Source organism: Triticum urartu, chromosome 5, assembly GCF_003073215.2.
Source record: "Triticum urartu cultivar G1812 chromosome 5, Tu2.1, whole genome shotgun sequence".
In the NCBI taxonomy this organism is placed as follows: domain Eukaryota; kingdom Viridiplantae; phylum Streptophyta; class Magnoliopsida; order Poales; family Poaceae; genus Triticum; species Triticum urartu.
This window is the reverse complement of record NC_053026.1, coordinates 470,107,721-470,126,911: the sequence shown is the minus strand read 5'-3', so window position 1 is coordinate 470,126,911 and position 19,191 is coordinate 470,107,721. Positions and strand designations below refer to the sequence as shown.

The following is a 19,191-nucleotide window of genomic DNA, read 5'->3' as shown; positions in this document are numbered from 1 at the left end:
CCGACGCGCGCCGGATCATCTCATAGCCTCCCCAATTCCTTCTTCAGATTTTTAATTTCTGCTCTAACCGACCCAAAGGTGTCCTTGTCCCATTATTTCAATTTTTTGGCGAGCTCTGCTAGCTTCTGTTTAACCTCCTCCACCCGCAAGCTTGACTAGCAAGCCGACCAAGAGTCATGGATCATATCTCGAAAATCTCCATGTGTCTCCCAAGCCACTTCATACCTAAAAAAACACCTAAGTGATACGTACAGAAAGTTATCCTTAACCTTTTATCGGCCCAATTCTTAGCCCAACACGCGTGGCCCTCGCAGCTTGACGCACGACATCACGCAGTAGACAGCGCCGCCGCCTCCTTTTCCACCTACCGCAATCCCAGCGGCGGGCGGCGGCGGCCGTGGCTCCCCCGGTGGCGGCCGGCAGCGCCCGTGGCTCCCACTCGGCGGCGGCCGGTAGCGCCCGTGCTCTTCATGGTCGGCGGCCCGCTTGCGTCCATATCCTACTATATGTCTTTCCTCCTACCATTCATGTATGCTATGCAAGGGAGCCATGAGCACCCTGATTGAGCCATATCACGCAGCGCAATGTACGTTTGGATCGATTTCTTTTCTGACCTTCATTGTTTCTCGCTTGGAATTTGACTCCCGATTTATTTCTTCCGATCCAGTATGTTGTCTCTTCAAATTCGAAAAAAGGTCCCCTTCGGTTATAACCGAGGACCGAGCCGAATTCTCGCTGAACCGAAAGCCTCGGTTAGTGAATTCTCGCAAGACCGATCGGTCCATAAAATTAGGAAATCCAAGTTAAAAATAGACCGAGGCACTGAACCGCCCAGGCCCGGGCCGTGTGCCTCCAGCGGCCATGTAAAGGCGGATCTGGGCGGTCTGACTCAATTAATCGTGTGGCCCCTAAGGCGGCGGATTTTTTCCAAATCTTCACCTGACTTACGCGTATCAGGGTGTTTCGCCACCGTCCGATTACCAGTGTTTTATATTTTCTTCTTTTCTCTTATTATTATCTTGTTTTATTTATATAGGAGTATACTATTACACAAAAGGGGTTGCATTTTATCTAGAGACCCTGGCCTCCAGCGAACGCTCGGCGGCGTCCGGCGCCAGCGCTGACAGGATCCCCTCAGCCTTAGTCGTCGAAAAGGCCCGGATCGCGATCCCGGGCATCGACTACTGGTGCTGGATCTGGGACTGATGAGGCTCATGTGCAGGAAGCGCCACCGGCAGCGCCGTCGCCGGAGAACTCCACACGGTACGCATCTTACTCCCCTTCTCATCTCTTCTCCTTCGATGATTGCAGAAATTTTTTCAGTTTAACCTTGAATTGAGATCTGATCTGCAGTTTTTCTTTAATTTAATAGTAACCTCTGCACTTTAACCTTGAATTGAGATCTATCTAATCTCGGATGGATGCCGAATTGTCTGTGCTATCAGAGTTTTGATGTACTCTCATTGTGAATTATGTATTGACAGATGGATTGATTGCTTCATTCTGTAAAAAAAAGTGCTCATTGCGCCAGCAAGATGATTATTCACAAAGTGGTGCTCGTCCAAGACCAGGTCTAGACCTTCCAGAGGTATACTGTTTCTGATAACTGACGAATTAAATTGTTGAGTAAAATACCATTGTGTGTTTTACTTTTACCTGGTACTGGTGAAAATTTTACTAGCTAAATAAACCTGAAGAATAGCTATGCTTTTACTACTTTATGCTGTGTTTGGCTCGTACCAGTCCACCACCACAGTACTTTCTTCATTGGCATATGATTACCGCCTGCTACAACCAAACTTAGAATCATGCTAGGTGTGCCTATTCGGAGTATAAGATTATGATGACAAGTTCTGACAATCCGAGCATCTGTGGAATGCTTTATTACACTGCCACAATGTTGAGACCTTGCGCTGTAGTAGTAACCAAATTTTCTGGAAAAAAAGAACCACATATGATGGAAGACTGTTCTCTTATCTGGCTTTGGCAGTCTACGTCTGTGGCTCTAAATGTTCATATGTACACCCTCTGTTCCTAAATATAAGACGTTTTGGCAGTTTAAACGTCTTATATTTAGGAACTGAGGTAGTACTATTTATACCCTGTGCACAATATACATGTTTTTGTTTAGTTGCCATACTGACATGAGTGTCGCATATAATTGTATCACATTGTATGGTTTAACGCATCACCGATCACTGCATGGGTGCTGAATGTTGACTTGCACAAATGCAAATAAATAATTCTTGTTCATTTTCATATGCATAATTTAAGTAAGAATGCAATTGTACCAATATCCATACTAAGTAATTAACATTGCAGGAAAATCTTCCTCAAAAGCTCATTTGTAGCCCTCAATCCACTCGCTGCGATTACTTAGTATTAATATTAAAGTTTCTTTTTATATTCTGATACATTTCTCCTTTCTGTGCTTCTGCATTCTCAGGACATATATCAACATATACATGCCCTAATGCCATTACGAGAGGCTGCTCGCGCGGCTTGTGTGTCACACATTTCTGCAATCATGGAGATGCTGTCGCAACCTTACCTTAAGTAAGGAAACACTAGGTTTGAATGGAAATGGTATTGATAAAGATGAAATGGCAAGAGACCTCATCAGTAAAGTTGACGGTATTCTTAAGAATCACTCGGGTGTTGGCATGAAGAAACTAGAGCTTAATCTCTACTGTTGCCGCAAGGTTGATCACTGTTATCTCAATAGTTGGCTTCGCATTGCTTTTAGAGCAGGGATTGAAGAGCTCACCATGTTGCTGTCTCTTATCAGTGAGGCAGAGTACAACTTCCCATGCTCTCTTTTATTCAGTGGGAGTGAAAAATCAATTCGGTATCTTAAGCTCTCCAGCTGTGTCTTTCGTCCCACAGCTGAGCTTGATTGCTGGAGAAGGTTGAAGGAGTTGTGGCTGACTAATGTGCTGATTACGGACGATGAGCTAGAGTGCCTTCTTTCCAATTCTTCCATGTTGGAGTTAATGTGGCTCTTTAGATGCAATGAGATAGTTCGTGTGAAGATACCTTGTCAGCTCCAGCGGCTCAGCTTCCTGCGAGCGGGTCAATGCAGAAAGCTCCAGGAGATAGAGAGCAACGCTCAAAATATCTCGAGTTTTGACATCGGTGGCAGTAACTTGGTAAAGATTTCATTTGGAGGCGCATTGCGAGTAAAGAACATGAGGATAACGTGTTCATATCAGCCCAACGTTATCTGGTACACTCGGACCAAGCCTATGCCATCTGTACTGAATGTTGAAACGCTTCACATATCCTCGTGTAATGAGGTACATTCTAACGTTGTGATGATCATAGGGTAGCTATTTGCATATAACAGCTTTCATACGTGATATGATTAATCCGAGACATCTTTATGCAGATGATCAGTACACCAACTCTACCTAGCAAATTCCTGCACCTCAAATACTTGCACATTACTCTAAATGCAAACGAAGCTATTTCACCGGCCTATGATTACCTTTCTCTGGTTTCTTTTCTTGTAGCTTCTCCTTGCTTGGAGACTTTCATCTTTGTAGTAAGTTACTGATCACCTTGCAAGCATACCTAGTGCCTATGGCAAAACAACTGAAACGGTCATCTTGGCTTTCTATTTTAGGTACAGCAAACTGACATGAAGCATGATTCGATTGTCGGGGATATCTCGCATCTGAGGCAGCTGCCAGAACACCGCCATGACAACCTAAAGAGCGTAACAATCGTCGGCTTCTGCTCTGCTAAGAGCATGGTCGAATTAACACTTCATATCATTAAGAACACATCGTCGCTTCAGTGTCTCACATTGGACACTAGTTTCGGTTCTTGTGGCTGTTCGGTCGATAAACCTGGCGGTTGCAACCCTATGAGGAGGGATATAATCAAGGAAGCCCATAGAGCACTTTTGGCTATCAGAACACACGTTGAGGGCATAATCCCCTCTAGAGTTATGTTAAATGTTTCAGGGCCTTGCAGTAGGTGCCATGTTGTTGAACGTGACTAATCATGTAAAATTATAATGTTTGTGATGAGTTGTTTATTAAATAAATAGCGCTATTTATTTAGTACAAGCAAGGAGAAATGCATGTCATTTCAGGAACTGCAAAAACTAAAATAGTAGTAAGAATATGATTATATCTATATCATAAAAACAAAACACTTGTTCTGTCCACAAATCTGAGAGAAGCTAAAACTTGAGGCATCAACTAAACACAAAAAACGATTGTTGTAAAAACTAGAACTAAACATCTGCAACTCCTCGATCCCTGATACAGTAGTCTTTGTGAATAGTATTTTCTCAGAAAACAAATGACCTTGTGCATAGCCTTATTGTTTCTTCTTTTTAAAATAAAAAAAAGATCAGTACAGGAAATTGATTATTACTCCGTACAACGTAACTCCTTCCGCATTGGATATATTGCACTTTGTTTAAGAAACAAATTTGGTAGACTGATGGATCTCCAACAGTTTTTTCCACGTGATAGATAGATCATCGCAGTAATTAATCCATGTGGTAAGCATTGCGTTGAGTTAATAAAGTTATGCCTTAGGCATGATGACCTTCTAAAGGGAAGATCTGACCTCACAACATACAGTACATGCTATGACATTGCATAGAGATGTGAAGATCACCCATCTGGTAAGCATTGCGCTGAGTTAATAAAGTTTGACCTTCTAAAAGGAAGATCTGACCTCACAACATACATGCTATGACATTGCACAGACAGATATAAAGTTCTCACTCCATACACGTACATGGTTGGCGTCGAAGAATCAGTACACGATTGGCGTCGAAGAATCAGTTGGCGTCGGCGCCGCCGGCTGGAGGGGACACCGGCTCGGGATCAACCGGGAAGTCTTCCTCGAATTCAGGGAAGTCGTCGTAGCGCGCCCGCGTCCGGGGCAACTTCTGCCAAAGCGGCGTCGCCGACGCGGACCAGAAACTGGGCGAACCCGCGAAAGTAGTCGAGGGTAGGGTCGCCCTTGACGAGCTGCAGGAGCTTTGCCGCTTCATACCCGAGATTGTTGGCCGTGTTGGCCGACACAGATCCTGCGCCATCAATCTCCTCTAGCGCATCGCGCACAAGAGATTCGTACTCGTCCACAAATACGGCAAACTTCCTGCCCTCGCTGTACAGACGATGGCAGTTCTCGATCTCCCATCCATAGCTCTCCTCTTTCTCGCTCAGCAAACCCACCATAGCTGACACGTCCCGCACGTGTACGCCGCTCACGGTGATCTGAGCCCCCGAGAGATTCGGGTTGCAGCCGACGAACGCCTTGGCCTGCTCCAAGGAGAAGAAGGTGGGGTCGCTGAACGGCACACCCATGGTAGAGCTGCCTTGAGAGACGCGGGTTGGGGACGGTGTGCTGCCGGCGGCCTTGAGCGCGGCTTGGCGGCGGAGGGCTCCCGGCGGCCTTGAGCGCGAGAGGCGGCGGAGGGCTGCCGCAAGCCTTGAGCGCGAGAGGCGGCCGAGAGCTGCGGGCGGCCATGAGCGCGGGGTGGCGGCGGAGGGCTGCGGGCGGCCTTGAGCGCGAGAGGCGGCGGAGGGCTGCCAACTGCGGCGATGGGACGTCTTGGAGGGGGATTAAATGGGGAGCCGGGTCGATCCAGATTGCACCGGTTCACCAGGTATATATAGATCGAGTCCTAGTCGGTTCCCTGAACGCCTTTGTTGTCGTTCCTCCCAATAATTTTTGATGGAAATAGAGAAGTACTACATTTTAGTATTCAACGATAACTTGTGCACACCATTTTCTCTTCCTGATATATGTGTTTGCAACTGTAATCTAAATCAAGATTTAATTTAGTTGCAAGCATATTAGTAGTCTAGTGTACATCATTGTATATGGATCGGTTATTGTGCACTGTGCGAAGTAGAGAGAATAATTATATATTTGTTGTAACCTTTAGCACATGGTAGCTGATTGGAATCAACATCCCCTATTGCGCTAATAATAGCTTTTGTGCTAATTCAAATGGTATATGAAGATATATGATAGTCATTTTCAAAATACCTCATAAAAAGGTATTAATTAAGATTGCATTCTAAATCAAACTTTAGAAATGATTAACATGCAAGATGATAGCATATTTGAATTATACACAGCTTTTTGAGAATTTTTCATATATAATATGCTAGATTTCGAGTTAGGATTAAAAATATATGGATATTTTTAAAAATATTTAAATATGCTTGATTAAAAAATAAACAAAAAAGTGCAATCACCCAATGGTTACTAGCATGCTATTAGCAAATTGTGGACCGCTGGGTAAAACCATGTTCGGTGCAGCGACTTGTAAAATGAAAACAGAACATTTTAGTGTTGACTTATGGATGGCATAGTGAGTAATTCATGGAAACTTCGGAGGCAATTTTCTTGACGTGCCGTCAGAATCAATAGTCCATTTATTATTAGTTAAAGATTAAAGATAAAGATATATCAAGTAAAAAAATATCTACCGATTCGTTCATTTGACCATCTCCTCGTCTTATGCGTCTAGCGAGCCCAAAATCAAAAGAAATTGCCGAAGAAATATGAGATGCCGCTCGATGCTGCGTCAGACGACTATTGAAATTGTCCTAATAGTCCACATAGCCCATTTTCTCAAAGTGACAGTGGTATCTTTACCTAATAATATTGCTTCTGGTCGTACGTCATGCACTTTTGTAGAAAAACCCTTCACTTTTATGAAACAAAATCCGCAGTTCAAAAATAAATGAGAAAAAACAATTCGACGTTGCCCGCTTGTCTTCTGGTCGCCCCCTTGGGCTTTCGCAGGCACTGCAGGCGCTCCTGCCTGGCTTCGTTCGTTTGTTATTTCATCACATGTTTCAGTTAATAGTCTCACCCTGCTTATTAATAGTCCTACCCTGCTTGTTTACATCACATGTTTCATTAAGGATGAAATGACAAGGGATCTCGTCAACAAAGTTGATCATATTCTTAAAAACCACTCAGGCGTTGGCATGAAGAAACTAAGACTTGAACTTGTTGAGTGTAACAAGGTTGATTCCTATAATATTAATAGTTGGCTTCATATTGCTGTTACAGCAGGAATTGAAGAACTCGAGATTTATCTGCCTCATATTCCTAAGGAACCATACAATTTACCATGCTCGCTTTTATTTAATGGGAGTGAAAGCTCAACTCGGTATCTTCACATAGCCATATGTGCCTTCCGTCCCACTGCTGAGCTTGGTTGCTGGAGAAGCTTGACACGGTTATGTCTGAGACTCTGAGTAATGTACGGATTGCTGACGATGAGCTAGAGGGCCTTCTTTCCAATTGTCCCGCATTGGAGCTTTTGAGACTCCTGAATTGCCGTGAGATCGTTTGCCTGAAGGTACCTCGTGTGCTGCAGCGGCTTTACGTTCCTGAGAGTGTCTCTATGCAAAAGTCTGCAAGTGATAGACATCGGTGCTCCAAATATCTCCACTTTTCACTTCAAAGGTAGCTTAGTATTGATTTCATGGAAAAGTGCATTGCAAGTAAAGAACGTAGACATGGAGTGTTTAGAATTCGGCCAGTCCAACTATGTCTTGCATATGCTCGTACCAAGCTTCTGTCCTATGCGCCAATTGTTGAAAGACTTGTCATATCCTTCGCTAATGAGGTATGTTCTGAAAGTTTAGATGAGTATAGACTAGCTGTTTGGATATAACAGTTGTCGTGCCTACTCATATAACTAATCTTAGATGCCTTGTATGCAGATGATCAGCACACCAATGCTACCTAGCAAATTCCGCCGCCTCAAGTACTTGAATATTTCTCTAATTGGAGATGAATCTATTTCACCGGATTATGATTACCTTTCTCTGGTTTCATTTCTTGAAGCTTGTCCTTGCCTGGAGACTTTCATCTTTGAAGTAAGTTACGTTTCATCTTGCAATCATACCTAGTGTCAATTATGGAATCGCTGATGCAAGCATCTTGGCTTTGTCTATAGGAACGACAACCTGACATGAAGCATGATTCAGTTATCGGGGATTCCTCGTGTCTGAAGCAGCTACTGCAACACCACCACAACAACCTAAGGAGCATGACGATCGTCGGCTTTTGTTCCACGAAGAGCTTGGTTGAGCTAACATGCCACATTGTGGAGAACGCGTCATTGCTGGAGCGCCTCACTTTGGACACCATTCATGGCTGTCACAGTTCTGGAGGATGTAGCGTCAATAAATATCGGAGAGCGTACTATATAGGGAGTGGTATCCGCACTTGGGCCCCACCTGACAGATGCCTCCCTATGGGGAGGGATATCCTCATGAAGGCTCCCATGGCGCTTTCGGCTATCAGAACACACGTCGAGGGGAAGGTTCCCTCAAGAGTCATGCTAAAAGTCATGGAGCCTTGTAGTCGGTGCCATGCTGTTGAACACTTATATGCCTTTTAAAATAACATTTAGATGCCTAATTAGCAACGTGCAATGTTGAATCATGCCAAAGTGAATTGTTTATGAATTATGATGCGTTATTTCCAAATTATCAGAATGGGCCAACGAGTGTTGTATGAAATTTGATAGCCGTACTTTGTTTCTTAAAATTTATCACAACACAAGTGCGAATTTTTTATGATGTGAAACTGTGCTAATGTTTCATGTAGACAGACAAAGTGGTGAAAAGGAGCAGGCGCTAACTGTTACGCAAGATTTTGTTCATTTTCACGTTGGAAAATGACCAGGAAATGAACGATAGTAGATGAGGCCAGTGTGTTTTACTGATGGATGTTTTACCAAATGTTCTCATATAATTGTGTTTTCTCTTCATCTTCCTCCTCCAGGCTAAACTAATTCAAATTCTAGCCAATCATCATCCCGGCAAAACTCATCATCATCTTGAAGTAACCAAAGTTGCTGAACTCAGTTCTCAGAAGCTCACGTTGTGCAAAGCCTGCAAGGTAAGCAGCACAAGAACCGCTGAGCTTTGTTCACATCGATCTCTCAAGTACAGCAAGGATTTCAAGCAACAATACCAATACCAGTCGACCTCTCAAAGACATGTTCTGAAACAAACTAGCAATACAGTAGAAACAGAACTAAATCAAAGACACGTTGTCATGCCCAACCATTAACTGATGCGAAAACAGAAACTAATTGGCTTCAAAATTTCCTTTTGTTTTATGGCTCTGAGAATCCCAACATGCAAGTGACACGAACTTGCAGAGGTTTAAACAGCATTATCCCTGAGAATGGAAACAAAATTCCACGAACAAAGTTCATTAACTAAAATCTGATGATGCAGCTTAAGGCTAAGGAGAATGTATATCTCCTTTGCAAACAGCACTGCCCTACTTGTCTTGGTTCTCCTCCGGCGCTTCCTGCTCGTATCGGCGTTTGAACTTGGCGATCTGCCCCAGGCTCTGAGCCATCTGCCGCTTCGCCCTCATGTGGTACACTTTGCCGGTGTGGTTCACCTTGGTCATCATGATGTTGATCAGCCTGCCGCTCTGCGTCACGTACGAGATCCACTGCATCTGGGGATGAAGTCCCTTCCTCATCCTTCCAACCTGGAAGCATACACAAGGTCGTCAGACAAAAGGGGTGAATAGTAATACATATCTATTGTTATCAAGTTTCCAGATGTTAACCATGGAAGAAACATCCATTTACTCAACAGACACGCATAAGTTACAAAATCATCAGGAGCATTCACCATGATTTCCCTAAAACAACATTACACGCAAATCATGCTCAACATGCACGCTGTGTTCGGATGTATGTATTGAAGGCCTCCGTATTGAATTGGTTTCAGTTCCAATTCAGGGAGGAAACTGTAATGGACTTGAATACGAATTCACATGTTTGGATGCTCATGAAATTGGGCCTTGGAATCTCAATGGGTTTTCAATACCAAATCATGTTCGGATGACAAACTATGGAATTGCCTATGCTTTGTGCTTTATGCATCAAATCAAAATCTACACAATGAGTAAGTATAATTGAATGATCATATAGCAATAAAAATAACAAATATTCTAAAAAATGTAGGACGACCCCAAATAATATTTGCACACCCTGCAAAAGATGAATCTGTGGTCAGTAAATTCATGTGCATGGAGAGCAGGGGAAGAATAGGAACAAAGAAAGAGGAGGAACTTAGAAGGGGCTGCCTGGGCAAGTAAATAAAGAAGAGAAAAAGGGGGATCCAGGGAAGGGGGGAAGAAGATGGAAGAGGAAGGGGAAGAAGATGTGGAAGAAGAAGATGGGCGAGATGGGGAGCGGGTGGCTGCGCCGGCCAGTGGGATGGGCGGGATCGAGGGCGCGCCGGCCAGCTAGATTCAGGCGCTGCACAAAACTGAAGTATGTTGTCCTCGGAACTGCAGCTAACCAATCATAAAGAAGCATGCTATACAGGGCATAAACACGAGCCATCGCATACACACAAACCGCACACGAACAGTACTTCAGATCAGCATGCACAAGCAGATCGAACAGCTAGGGTTATAGTACCTGGGGAGGAATCACCAACGGAGAAGAGAGGGGTGCTGCTGGTCGCCGGCCTGCCGCTCGTCCCTGTCCTCCTTCGCGCTGCAGCCCAGAGAGGAAAAACAGATCAGGGGAGAGAGAGCGGGGGAACCAGAGCAGGGAGAGAGGGCATCCGCCGCCGCTGCCGTCAGTCATCCATGGCCATGGGGACGTCCGAATGAAAGGGGGCAGAGGAGCCCCAAGGGAAAGGGGGCGAGAGAGAGGAGAAGGGCAGCACCTCGCCGCGGCGCCGCCGGACGCCGCCGCTGCTCTTTCTGGTGGTGACTCGAGGAAAAGAGAGAGAGGCGCTGGAGAGGGTTCTGTCAGCGAGGGCCCACCTGTTAGTGACAGGGGAGGCGGGGTGGGTGAGATAAGAAAGCGAATAAAAAACGATTCGATGATAACAAAGCACTCTGACGGTCGTCGCGCTCCGCACTCCGCCGGCCGAGCACCCGCCCCCGGGTCCAGGCCTCCTTCCACCGAGGAACGCCGCCTCCAAGGGATCCTCCTCTGACTCCACGGTCGCCGCCGTCGTCCTCCTCCTCCACGGCTTCTCCGCTCCGCTGGACCGCCGATCCGTCCGGACGGGGGCTGGTGACGAACCCTAACTTGCTTGTACTGTCCGGATGGTTTTGATCTCGTATTTTCTTTCCTTTCTGTGAGCTGTGAGGAGTTTAATCCATCTAGTTTCATGCGGATTCGTTCGCTGCTTGTTGAGCTGATCATAGCTGTGGGTTCCTTTTCCGGAAGAAAAAGAAGAGGAAATTTTGGGGTTCCAGTCCAGCCCAACCCCATGGCACTCTTTGGGTGTGCGGTCGGAGGACATCTCTGGGTTTTTTTGGGGGGAGGGGGGGGGGGGCGTGCTCGGTGGTTTTCTTGCGAACACTTCTACTTATGGAAAGATGCAAAAAATTCGTGCGACTGTTGCTTAATTAACTGTGTTAATTCTTGGAAATTTATGATCAAGTACTTATTTGAGTATGAATATATATCATATATCAGCCTGTACAGTACCAATTTCAAGCAAATGGTAGTTAATTGGTACCCAGTGCTAACACAATGTTTTGTTTCTTGTGCTTGTGTGACTGTGAACAGGTCACGGCCGGAAACTGTAAAAGTTAATTGTGGCTTGTTAGGATTCTGGGAGGCGGCAACATGCCCTACTTCCCAGATGAAGTGGTGGAGCACATCCTTGGCTTCGTATCGTCGCACCGTGACCGCGATGCTGCATCTCTCGTGTGTCACGCGTGGTACCGCATCGAGGGCCTCACTCGCCGCTCCGTGTTCATTTCCAACTGCTATGCCGTGCGCCCAGAGCGTGTGCACGCGCGTTTCCCCTGCCTGCGCTCGCTGACCGTGAAGGGCAAGCCACGCTTTGCTGACTTCAACCTTGTCCCTGCGGGGTGGGGTGCCTCAGCGGAGCCATGGGTGGATGCGTGTGCCCGTGCGTGCCCTGGCCTTGAAGAGCTCCGCCTGAAGCGGATGGTTGTCACTGATGGTTGCCTCAATCACCTTGCTCACTCATTTCCCAATTTGAGATCACTAGTCCTTGTTAGCTGTGAGGGGTTCAGCACTGATGGCCTTGCTACTATTGCCACCAATTGCAGGTCAGAATGCTACAAGCTTGGAAGTCTTTCACATTTCATGTTATGATAATAGTACTGACTACTGAATGTGGATGTCTTCCTTGTACAATTGTTTGAATCTTGGATACCGAATTTATGTTATGTTTGTTTTAGAATGGAAACCGAGAAACTATCAATGACATTTGAATGATCCTACAGAAAAACCTTGATAAGTCCTTGTAAGTTGGCATTGCTCTATCTCCATTTCCATGAGTTCTGATAAACAATAATGATTGAGATTGCGGATGCACTTCAGTTTATTAAAGAAAGGTCTTATTTTAAGGGATGTTTCTTCAAACCAGTTTGTGCGAACTTATTTAAGAGATTGTGAATGCATTGCATATTGGGGCAATCCATGGTTCCAGTGTTATATAATCTTCATGACTGCATATACATTTTGAGATGTGATCAATATAAAAAAGTTTGGTATGCTGCATTTATATAAGTGGAATCTTGAGGGCTCTTTCACCAGTAACTTTAAAAGACATATGTGGACTGTCGGTGGTTTACATATAGCAATGTGGCATTACCAGAACATCGGAAAGAGAGGAAGGCACTAATGTAGTAATGTTGGCTATGTCATATCATTCCAGTTTAAAGGAGGATTAGAATACTCGACGGTTCTTTCACCAGTAATTTATTACCAATTTCAAATATGCCTGGTCTAGAGTCTCTCGATCCTCCCATCAATATAATTGAAGTGCTCGCCTTTTTTTTTTGAAAGAAAACTATCATGGAAACCCCTACAGTATATATAGGAATATAAATTCACGTCTGTGAGGACTTGAACCTAGGTGGTGGGTTGTACGTCCACTCCCACAACCTCTTGAAGGGCTCACATTTGAAGTGTTACCAACTCTTAATTAGGCAAATAATGGTAATTATTCACTATTCTTAACCATAATCATCGTACATATTTTTTTACTAAGTTTTGAAACTCACCACAAACTTGTTACTGTAGTTGCATAATTTGGTACGTATCTCTGTGGGTGGATTCCATGTGCCCACCGATCGGTATTTATTTAAGGCTAGGGAATTTCAGCAATATAAACTTAAAACCTCAGTACCAATGTACGCAACAGGGTAAACACTAACGAAGGGTAGCTTGTACTGGCAGTGTCGGCTTGGTTGGGGCAAAGTCAGATCCTAGGTGCTGGCGATGGACTTTGTAGGAGATAACAAATTTGGTTCTTCATTCTTTAGTTGCTGCGTCATACGGCACACCGTATATTGGTGAGCCTGCCCTCTTAAACAATGAAACTCCTTAGTCTCACAACGAAACCTGGAGATCACAACTTGAAAGATAAAAGGAGTGGTTAAAGGGGGCAGTTCGCTCGCTAAACTGTGCGTTGTTGAGGTAAAAGTGAGGCACCTGCGGAGGCTGCGCCTCAAACGTGGGTGGAGGAGCTCACAGGTGTGTGCTCTAGCCAACCGAACACCGCTCGGTTCTCACAGCTTGAAAGATAAGATAATGGAAAATATCTTCTCATTAATCTTAGGTGTACATGGTTGTTACTAGCATTGTGCAGCCCACTTAGTGTAGGTCCAAGGCCCCACGTTCTGATCTCCACCCATAACATTTGTAAAGCCCATACGTAAGGCACTTAAAAATTGTTTCATATTTATTATTAACAGTTACAGCTATTATTACACTTCCAGTCATATTTACATATTTTCTCATGTCTATTCATAAAGCATCATTTCCATGTGACTCCAGATTGGATTATTATAATTTATGTGACATATATTTGGTGATACCATCTTTAAGGAAATTCAATAGTTTGCGCACTGTCCGTTTGTTTTCTGTAGAACTGGTAGGTCGTTTGCATCAGTAGTCACCAACAATGATGTCATTCGTAAACCGGATTATTTTGATAACAATTAGAATGTTAATACCTGGCAAAATTGTGTATCTTAGAAGTTATTGTCTCATACACATGTTCTGTTCTATTAAGATTAATTAATCTCGACCTCTCTTCAGTTTTTTAAGTGTTGCTTCAGAAAAGTTCTTTCGGTAATTGCAAGTCATATTACTTAATTTGTAAACTCTTCATTATAGGTTTCTGAAGGAACTTGACTTACAAGGGAGTCAGGTGGAGTTTCGAGGCCGTCATTGGTTTAGTTGTTTCCCCAAGCCTTCGACATCATTAGAATCCTTGAATTTTGCTTGCTTGGATGGAGCAGTGAGTGCTAATGCATTGGAAAGTCTTGTTGCAAGGAGTCCAAATCTTAAAAGCTTAAGGTTAAATCGTGCAGTTCCACCAGCTGTTTTAGCCAAAATTCTTACTTCCGCTCCTAAGCTGGTGGATTTAGGTACAGGATTGGTTGCTCAAAGCAATAATGCTGGTGCACTCCCCAGTCTCTACAGTGCTATTCAACAATGCAGTTCTCTGAATAGTTTATCTGGCTTTTGGGATTCTCCACGTTGGATTACTCCAATAATACAATATATTTGCAAGAACCTAACATGCTTGAACCTTAGCTATGCTCCAATGTTTCGGACAGTTGATCTTATTGGAATTATTCGCCAATGTCAGAATCTCCGACACTTGTGGGTAAGGCTTAGTAGCACTGGTGGTAGGGAAATTTAGTCTGTTTCTTGTTATGTTAAATTACTTTATGCAGTTACTAGAGAGCTTTACTTTGTTGGCTGTGTTGTTTCACTTCAAGCCTATGAAATGAGATGTTTATGTATATGGAAGTTCTACTTTTGTCAACCCTGCTGTAGTGTAATTAGCAAGTAATGTTGCCCAATATGCTGTTTTAAGTTGTACTTATTAGGCAAGAATTTTGTAAATTTAACACACAAAATACATTTAGTTCAACTTCTTATGTGTTAGGATGTGTTTGGTTCAAGGGATCAGTTTGGGTTGTTGAGGGTATCCCCAACCACCCGGTTAGGGATAGCCATTTTTTCTGTTTGGTTGTATAGGGATGAAAAAGGGTTGAGAATAGCCATTTGATGTTTGGTTTGAGGGATGATGGATGGATAGGTTGTTCCAAGAATCTTATTTCTTTGAGGTGGTCAGTTATTTTTTTATGGAAAACAATCATATTTCCGAAGGTGAATAAGTATACAGGGCACATAATTCACGAACAATCCATCTAAATTTGATAGTATATTCATCAAGTAAAATTCAGAGCAAATGCTTGCCGCCTCTGTGCGCTCTGTTCGCTGCTCCTGTAAAGAGAAAATCAACAGAAAACGGAACACAAGGAGCAGCTCGTGTTCACTGTAAACAAATATATGCATGGCATCAGATCTACTCCTATGCATGGCAGCTCGTGGAGTACTAACTATGCAAGATTGCCTAAAGAAAAACAATGCAAGATAGGAGAGCAAGGAGCAGAGGAGCAGCTCCTGTGCCCCGACCTCAGGCCGTCAGGCGGATGCACGGCGTCCCTGTCGGCGGCTGCGCACTCCTGTACAGCACCACCAGTCCACCACTCAGCTTCCCTGTCCACGCCCGAGCTTCACCGCTGGCCAAATCCAGCTGCCCCAACGCGCTCTACCACGGCCGTGCGCTCCGCCATCGCACACGACTTGCCGGCCACCACCAGCAGCAGCCATGGCGTCGTTAGATCTTGTGCAGCGGCTGCCATCGCTCGATGCGAGAGAGAGAGAGGAAAAATGAGATGGGGTGTACCACTTCGAGCGAGAGCGAGGGTGGTTGCCCATATCCGCCACTTTTCGGCGGCTCCGCTCAGCCCGTTTTTCAGGGAATATTCTTCGAATCTGGCTATCCCCAACCACCCAAAACTCTGAACCAAATGCCTGATAGCCATACAAAAAAAGGGCTATCCCTAGCCTCTCGAGGATATTCCTTGAACCAAACGCACCCTTACTCTTTGACAGAGGTTGCATAAGAAGTTAAGAACACACGTATCTGTTGACTTGTTTAACGATCTACTAGTTTGTACCAGTATAGACATTTGAAAATATCAGACCCTGCAAATGTGGCAAGATATAATAATCTTAAAAATGTCAGCGAACTTTGGAAGTACACCCTTTTTTATCTCTCTTGGCATCTTTGGTAATGCTACAGCGGTTTATACTTTATAGTATGCATCTCTGGCCGTGCTGTGCACAAGGAAAAGTTGTAGGCGTGAAAATTCTGTCAACGTAGTACTGTATTTTGAGAATGATCAAAGACAAAATGATGATTTAGTAATAACTGATATGGGATTGATTGATGTTAGGGAAACATTGTCTAATAGCTATTGTACTTAATTGTCAGTGTTACTTAACGCGCTCACCCACACAAACCACACACAAAGAGGTGACATACTTTTGGGTGTTTCAACGTATCTTTGTGTGAGTGTTTCTAATCCCAGAGAAGGTCCTTCTGTGGGTGTTTTAACAGCTCTGTAACTAGTATTGGAAGGTTACTTCAATAGTTATAGTGGAACACTTCTGGTAAAAGGATTCTTAGAGTATACCTTTGTTTTTCTTATGTTTCCTTCATTTGTGTTTCATCCTTGCTGGTTGTTTCTTGTTATAAAATGTTATAATTCACTTCAGCTTAATGGTTGTAGGTACTAGATCACATTGGTGATGCAGGATTAAAGGTTGTAGCCTCTTCTTGCCTGGAGCTGCAAGAGTTGAGGGTATTTCCTGCGAATGCAAATGTGTTAATAAGCACTGGTGTGACAGAGGAAGGGCTGGTTGCAGTATCTTCAGGCTGTCGGAAGCTAAACTCTGTTCTCTATTCCTGCCGTCGAATGACTAATTCTGCTCTGATCACGGTGGCAAAGAACTGCTCGCGAATCACGTCCTTCAGACTGCATATCTGCCTGCATGGGTCAGTAGATGCCGTGACAGGCCAGCCACTGGACGAGGGTTTTGGGGCAATCGTCCGGTCATGCAAGGGCCTCAGGCGCTTATCTATGTCTGGCCTTCTCACGGACAGTGTGTTCCTGTACATCGGCATGTACGCCGAGAGGCTGGAGACGCTCTCTGTCTCGTTTGCAGGAGATAGTGATGATGGCATGATCTATGTGCTCAATGGCTGCAAGAATCTCAGGAAGCTGGAGATCAGGAACTGCCCATTTGGCAACACCGCGCTTCTCGCAGGCATGCACCGGTACGAGGCGATGCGCTCGCTTTGGATGTCGTCGTGCGACATCACCCTGGGTGGCTGCAGGTCCCTCGCGGCAGCCATGCCAGGCCTCAACGTCGAGGTCATCAGCCAGGCGGATGGAGGCACCAACGATGCAAAGAAGGTGGAGAAGCTGTATGTCTACAGGACACTCGCCGGCCCAAGGGTTGATGCCCCTGGATTCGTCTCGGCACTGTAAATTACTTATACCGTCGTAGTTGCTGGGTTTTCCTAGACCCTCCTATTTGTGTGAACTTAATTCGGTGCTGTCGCACTTCTATGCTACGTCTGCTACTCTGAAGCGGGCACCAGTCTTGTGAATTTGGTTAGTCTTCCGAAGTGCTATTTGTGTGGCCAACACAGCATAATATATGGATCTAGGCCTTATTTCCAAGGTTGCACTGCGGTATAGCTGAACTGTTTGTGACGCAACGAGCTGATCTGTTCTGTTACTGTGTGCTTGGTTACTGAACCAAGTGGAACGGAATGCTATTTTTATTTTTTATTTTCTTTATTAGAAGAAGTGGAACGCAATGTTATGGTTTCATCTTGGTGTTTGGTTGGAGCCAATGAAAAGAATGAAACGGTTTCATTTCAATGTTCTTGACGATGGTTTTGCTATTTCACATGGGTCTGAATTTTCTGGTGGGCACCGTCAGGAGTGGCGGGGGACGGGAGCTGGCACTTCAGCCTGGGTTGGGTTGGGAGGTGGGTGTACCGGAAGGAAGAAGAGGAGCGGCCGTTCTTGCAGGCATGCACAGGTACGAGGCGATGCGCTCGCTCTGGATGTCGTCATGCGCGGCATCACCCTGAGCAAATATGCCAGGCCTCAACGTCGAGGTCATCGGCGAGGCGGATGGAGGCAAAGAAGGTGGAGAAGCTGTATGTTGAGGATACTCGCCGGCCCGAGGGGTGATGCCCCCTGGATTCGTCTCGGCGCTGTAAATTACATGTGCTGTCGTGGTTAGTGGGTCTGTTAATTTGGCTTTTAAATTTCAGTTTTGTTAAAGCACATCTAGATGTGTCATAAGTATTGCACATCTAAGTCCTATATCATTGATCTTACGCCGAGATTTGTGTGGATATTTCCTTTTTTCTTTTTTCTTTTTTCTTTATGCTTGATTCACTCACTTAGATGTGCAATAATTAGAGCACATCTAGATGTGCCCTAGACACACCGCTGATGAATCTGCATGCTTCCTTTGTTAGTGATCAGAGAATGAGTCGTCAGTAATTTCGTAGAATGTGGCGTGAAGCAAAATCCTTTCTTTTTTCTACAGATGCATTTGTCAGATTGTTGATCGACGCAACACAACTTGTTGATCTGAGCACCAAAAGAACCTGTTGATCCAGAAAAAGAAGCACAAGAAAAGGAAGAAGAGAGTATGTTGATCGCCATGGAAACGCCGCACAACTTGTTGATCTGAATGTCAAAAGAACTTGTTGATCTGGACTTTAATTTGGAACGACGAACAAGCAGTTGTTTAAGCTTGCCGCTCCCACCTCCTAGCAGCCGGTGGCCACTCCGGCCCCAGCGTCCACTCGCCACCACACCTCCTGCTCTGATCCCAAGCCTTTCGATCCACTATCTCACGCCATGGCCCTAGCTGATCTCAACTTCGAAATTGGTCAAGATTTTGTCGTGGAAGTCTGGAGAAAATGGGGAGTGCCAATCAACTACGAGGAAGGCAAAGACATGGAAGAGTTCCTCCTGGTTGCGGAGTTCACTCGATCACAAATCCGACTCACGGAAGAATCATTAATCACTATTCTCTTATCTTGTTTTGGAGGTAGAGCATCACTTTTTAAGGTCCAATTTCTCAGAATTGGCCGTTTAAATTCTTTGTCTCCTCCAAAGAAGTGGGGTTTTCGATCATCGAGGGAGGCAACATCTCTCTTCCTCTACCGAATATCAACTTCCTACTTTGGGGCAATGGTGGTCCTAATTCCAGTTGGGAATTGGATCAATACCTCAAAGAAAAAGAAGATGCTTGGA

At 44.7% G+C, this 19,191-nt stretch overlaps 2 protein-coding genes and 2 pseudogenes across 3 annotated transcripts; 3 read left to right on the top strand and 1 right to left on the bottom strand.

The window, feature by feature from the left end:
* The first annotated feature begins 1,035 nt into the window (after window positions 1-1,035).
* LOC125509918 lies at window positions 1,036-4,070 on the top strand (annotated as a pseudogene).
* A 2,844-nt stretch (window positions 4,071-6,914) lies between these two features.
* On the top strand, window positions 6,915-7,722 carry LOC125507168 (annotated as a pseudogene).
* A 1,378-nt stretch (window positions 7,723-9,100) lies between these two features.
* Window positions 9,101-10,858, bottom strand: LOC125509917. The gene is made up of 3 exons (XM_048674955.1): window positions 10,710-10,858; window positions 10,457-10,534; window positions 9,101-9,513 (listed from the first exon to the last, which is right to left on the bottom strand). The coding sequence occupies exon 3, from the start codon at window positions 9,502-9,504 to the stop codon at window positions 9,295-9,297; it is 210 nt and encodes a 69-aa protein (XP_048530912.1). The 5' UTR covers window positions 9,505-9,513; window positions 10,457-10,534; window positions 10,710-10,858; the 3' UTR covers window positions 9,101-9,294.
* Window positions 10,859-10,880: 22 nt separating this feature from the next.
* LOC125509916 (transport inhibitor response 1-like protein Os11g0515500) lies at window positions 10,881-17,589 on the top strand. Of its 2 annotated transcripts, none has more exons than XM_048674953.1 (4): window positions 10,881-11,065; window positions 11,567-12,078; window positions 14,156-14,651; window positions 16,633-17,589. In XM_048674953.1, exons 2-4 carry the CDS (start codon window positions 11,627-11,629, stop codon window positions 17,392-17,394), a joined length of 1,710 nt encoding a protein of 569 aa, XP_048530910.1. In that variant the 5' UTR covers window positions 10,881-11,065; window positions 11,567-11,626; the 3' UTR covers window positions 17,395-17,589. The 2 variants fall into 2 exon arrangements, with proteins under 2 accessions (XP_048530910.1, XP_048530911.1); XM_048674954.1 differs by having other exon boundaries at window positions 10,881-11,086.
* Window positions 17,590-19,191: the final 1,602 nt, after the last annotated feature.

Bases quoted from the DNA above. Each gene is read 5' to 3' on its own strand.
- LOC125509917 (XM_048674955.1), bottom strand. From the start codon at position 9,504: ATGAGGAAGGGACTTCATCCCCAGATGCAGTGGATCTCGTACGTGACG.
- LOC125509916 (XM_048674953.1), top strand. From the start codon at position 11,627: ATGCCCTACTTCCCAGATGAAGTGGTGGAGCACATCCTTGGCTTCGTA. The intron at 12,079-14,155 runs GTCAGAATGCTA...TCTTCATTATAG, and splicing joins ACTATTGCCACCAATTGCAG to GTTTCTGAAGGAACTTGACT. The intron at 14,652-16,632 runs GTAAGGCTTAGT...TAATGGTTGTAG, and splicing joins AGAATCTCCGACACTTGTGG to GTACTAGATCACATTGGTGA.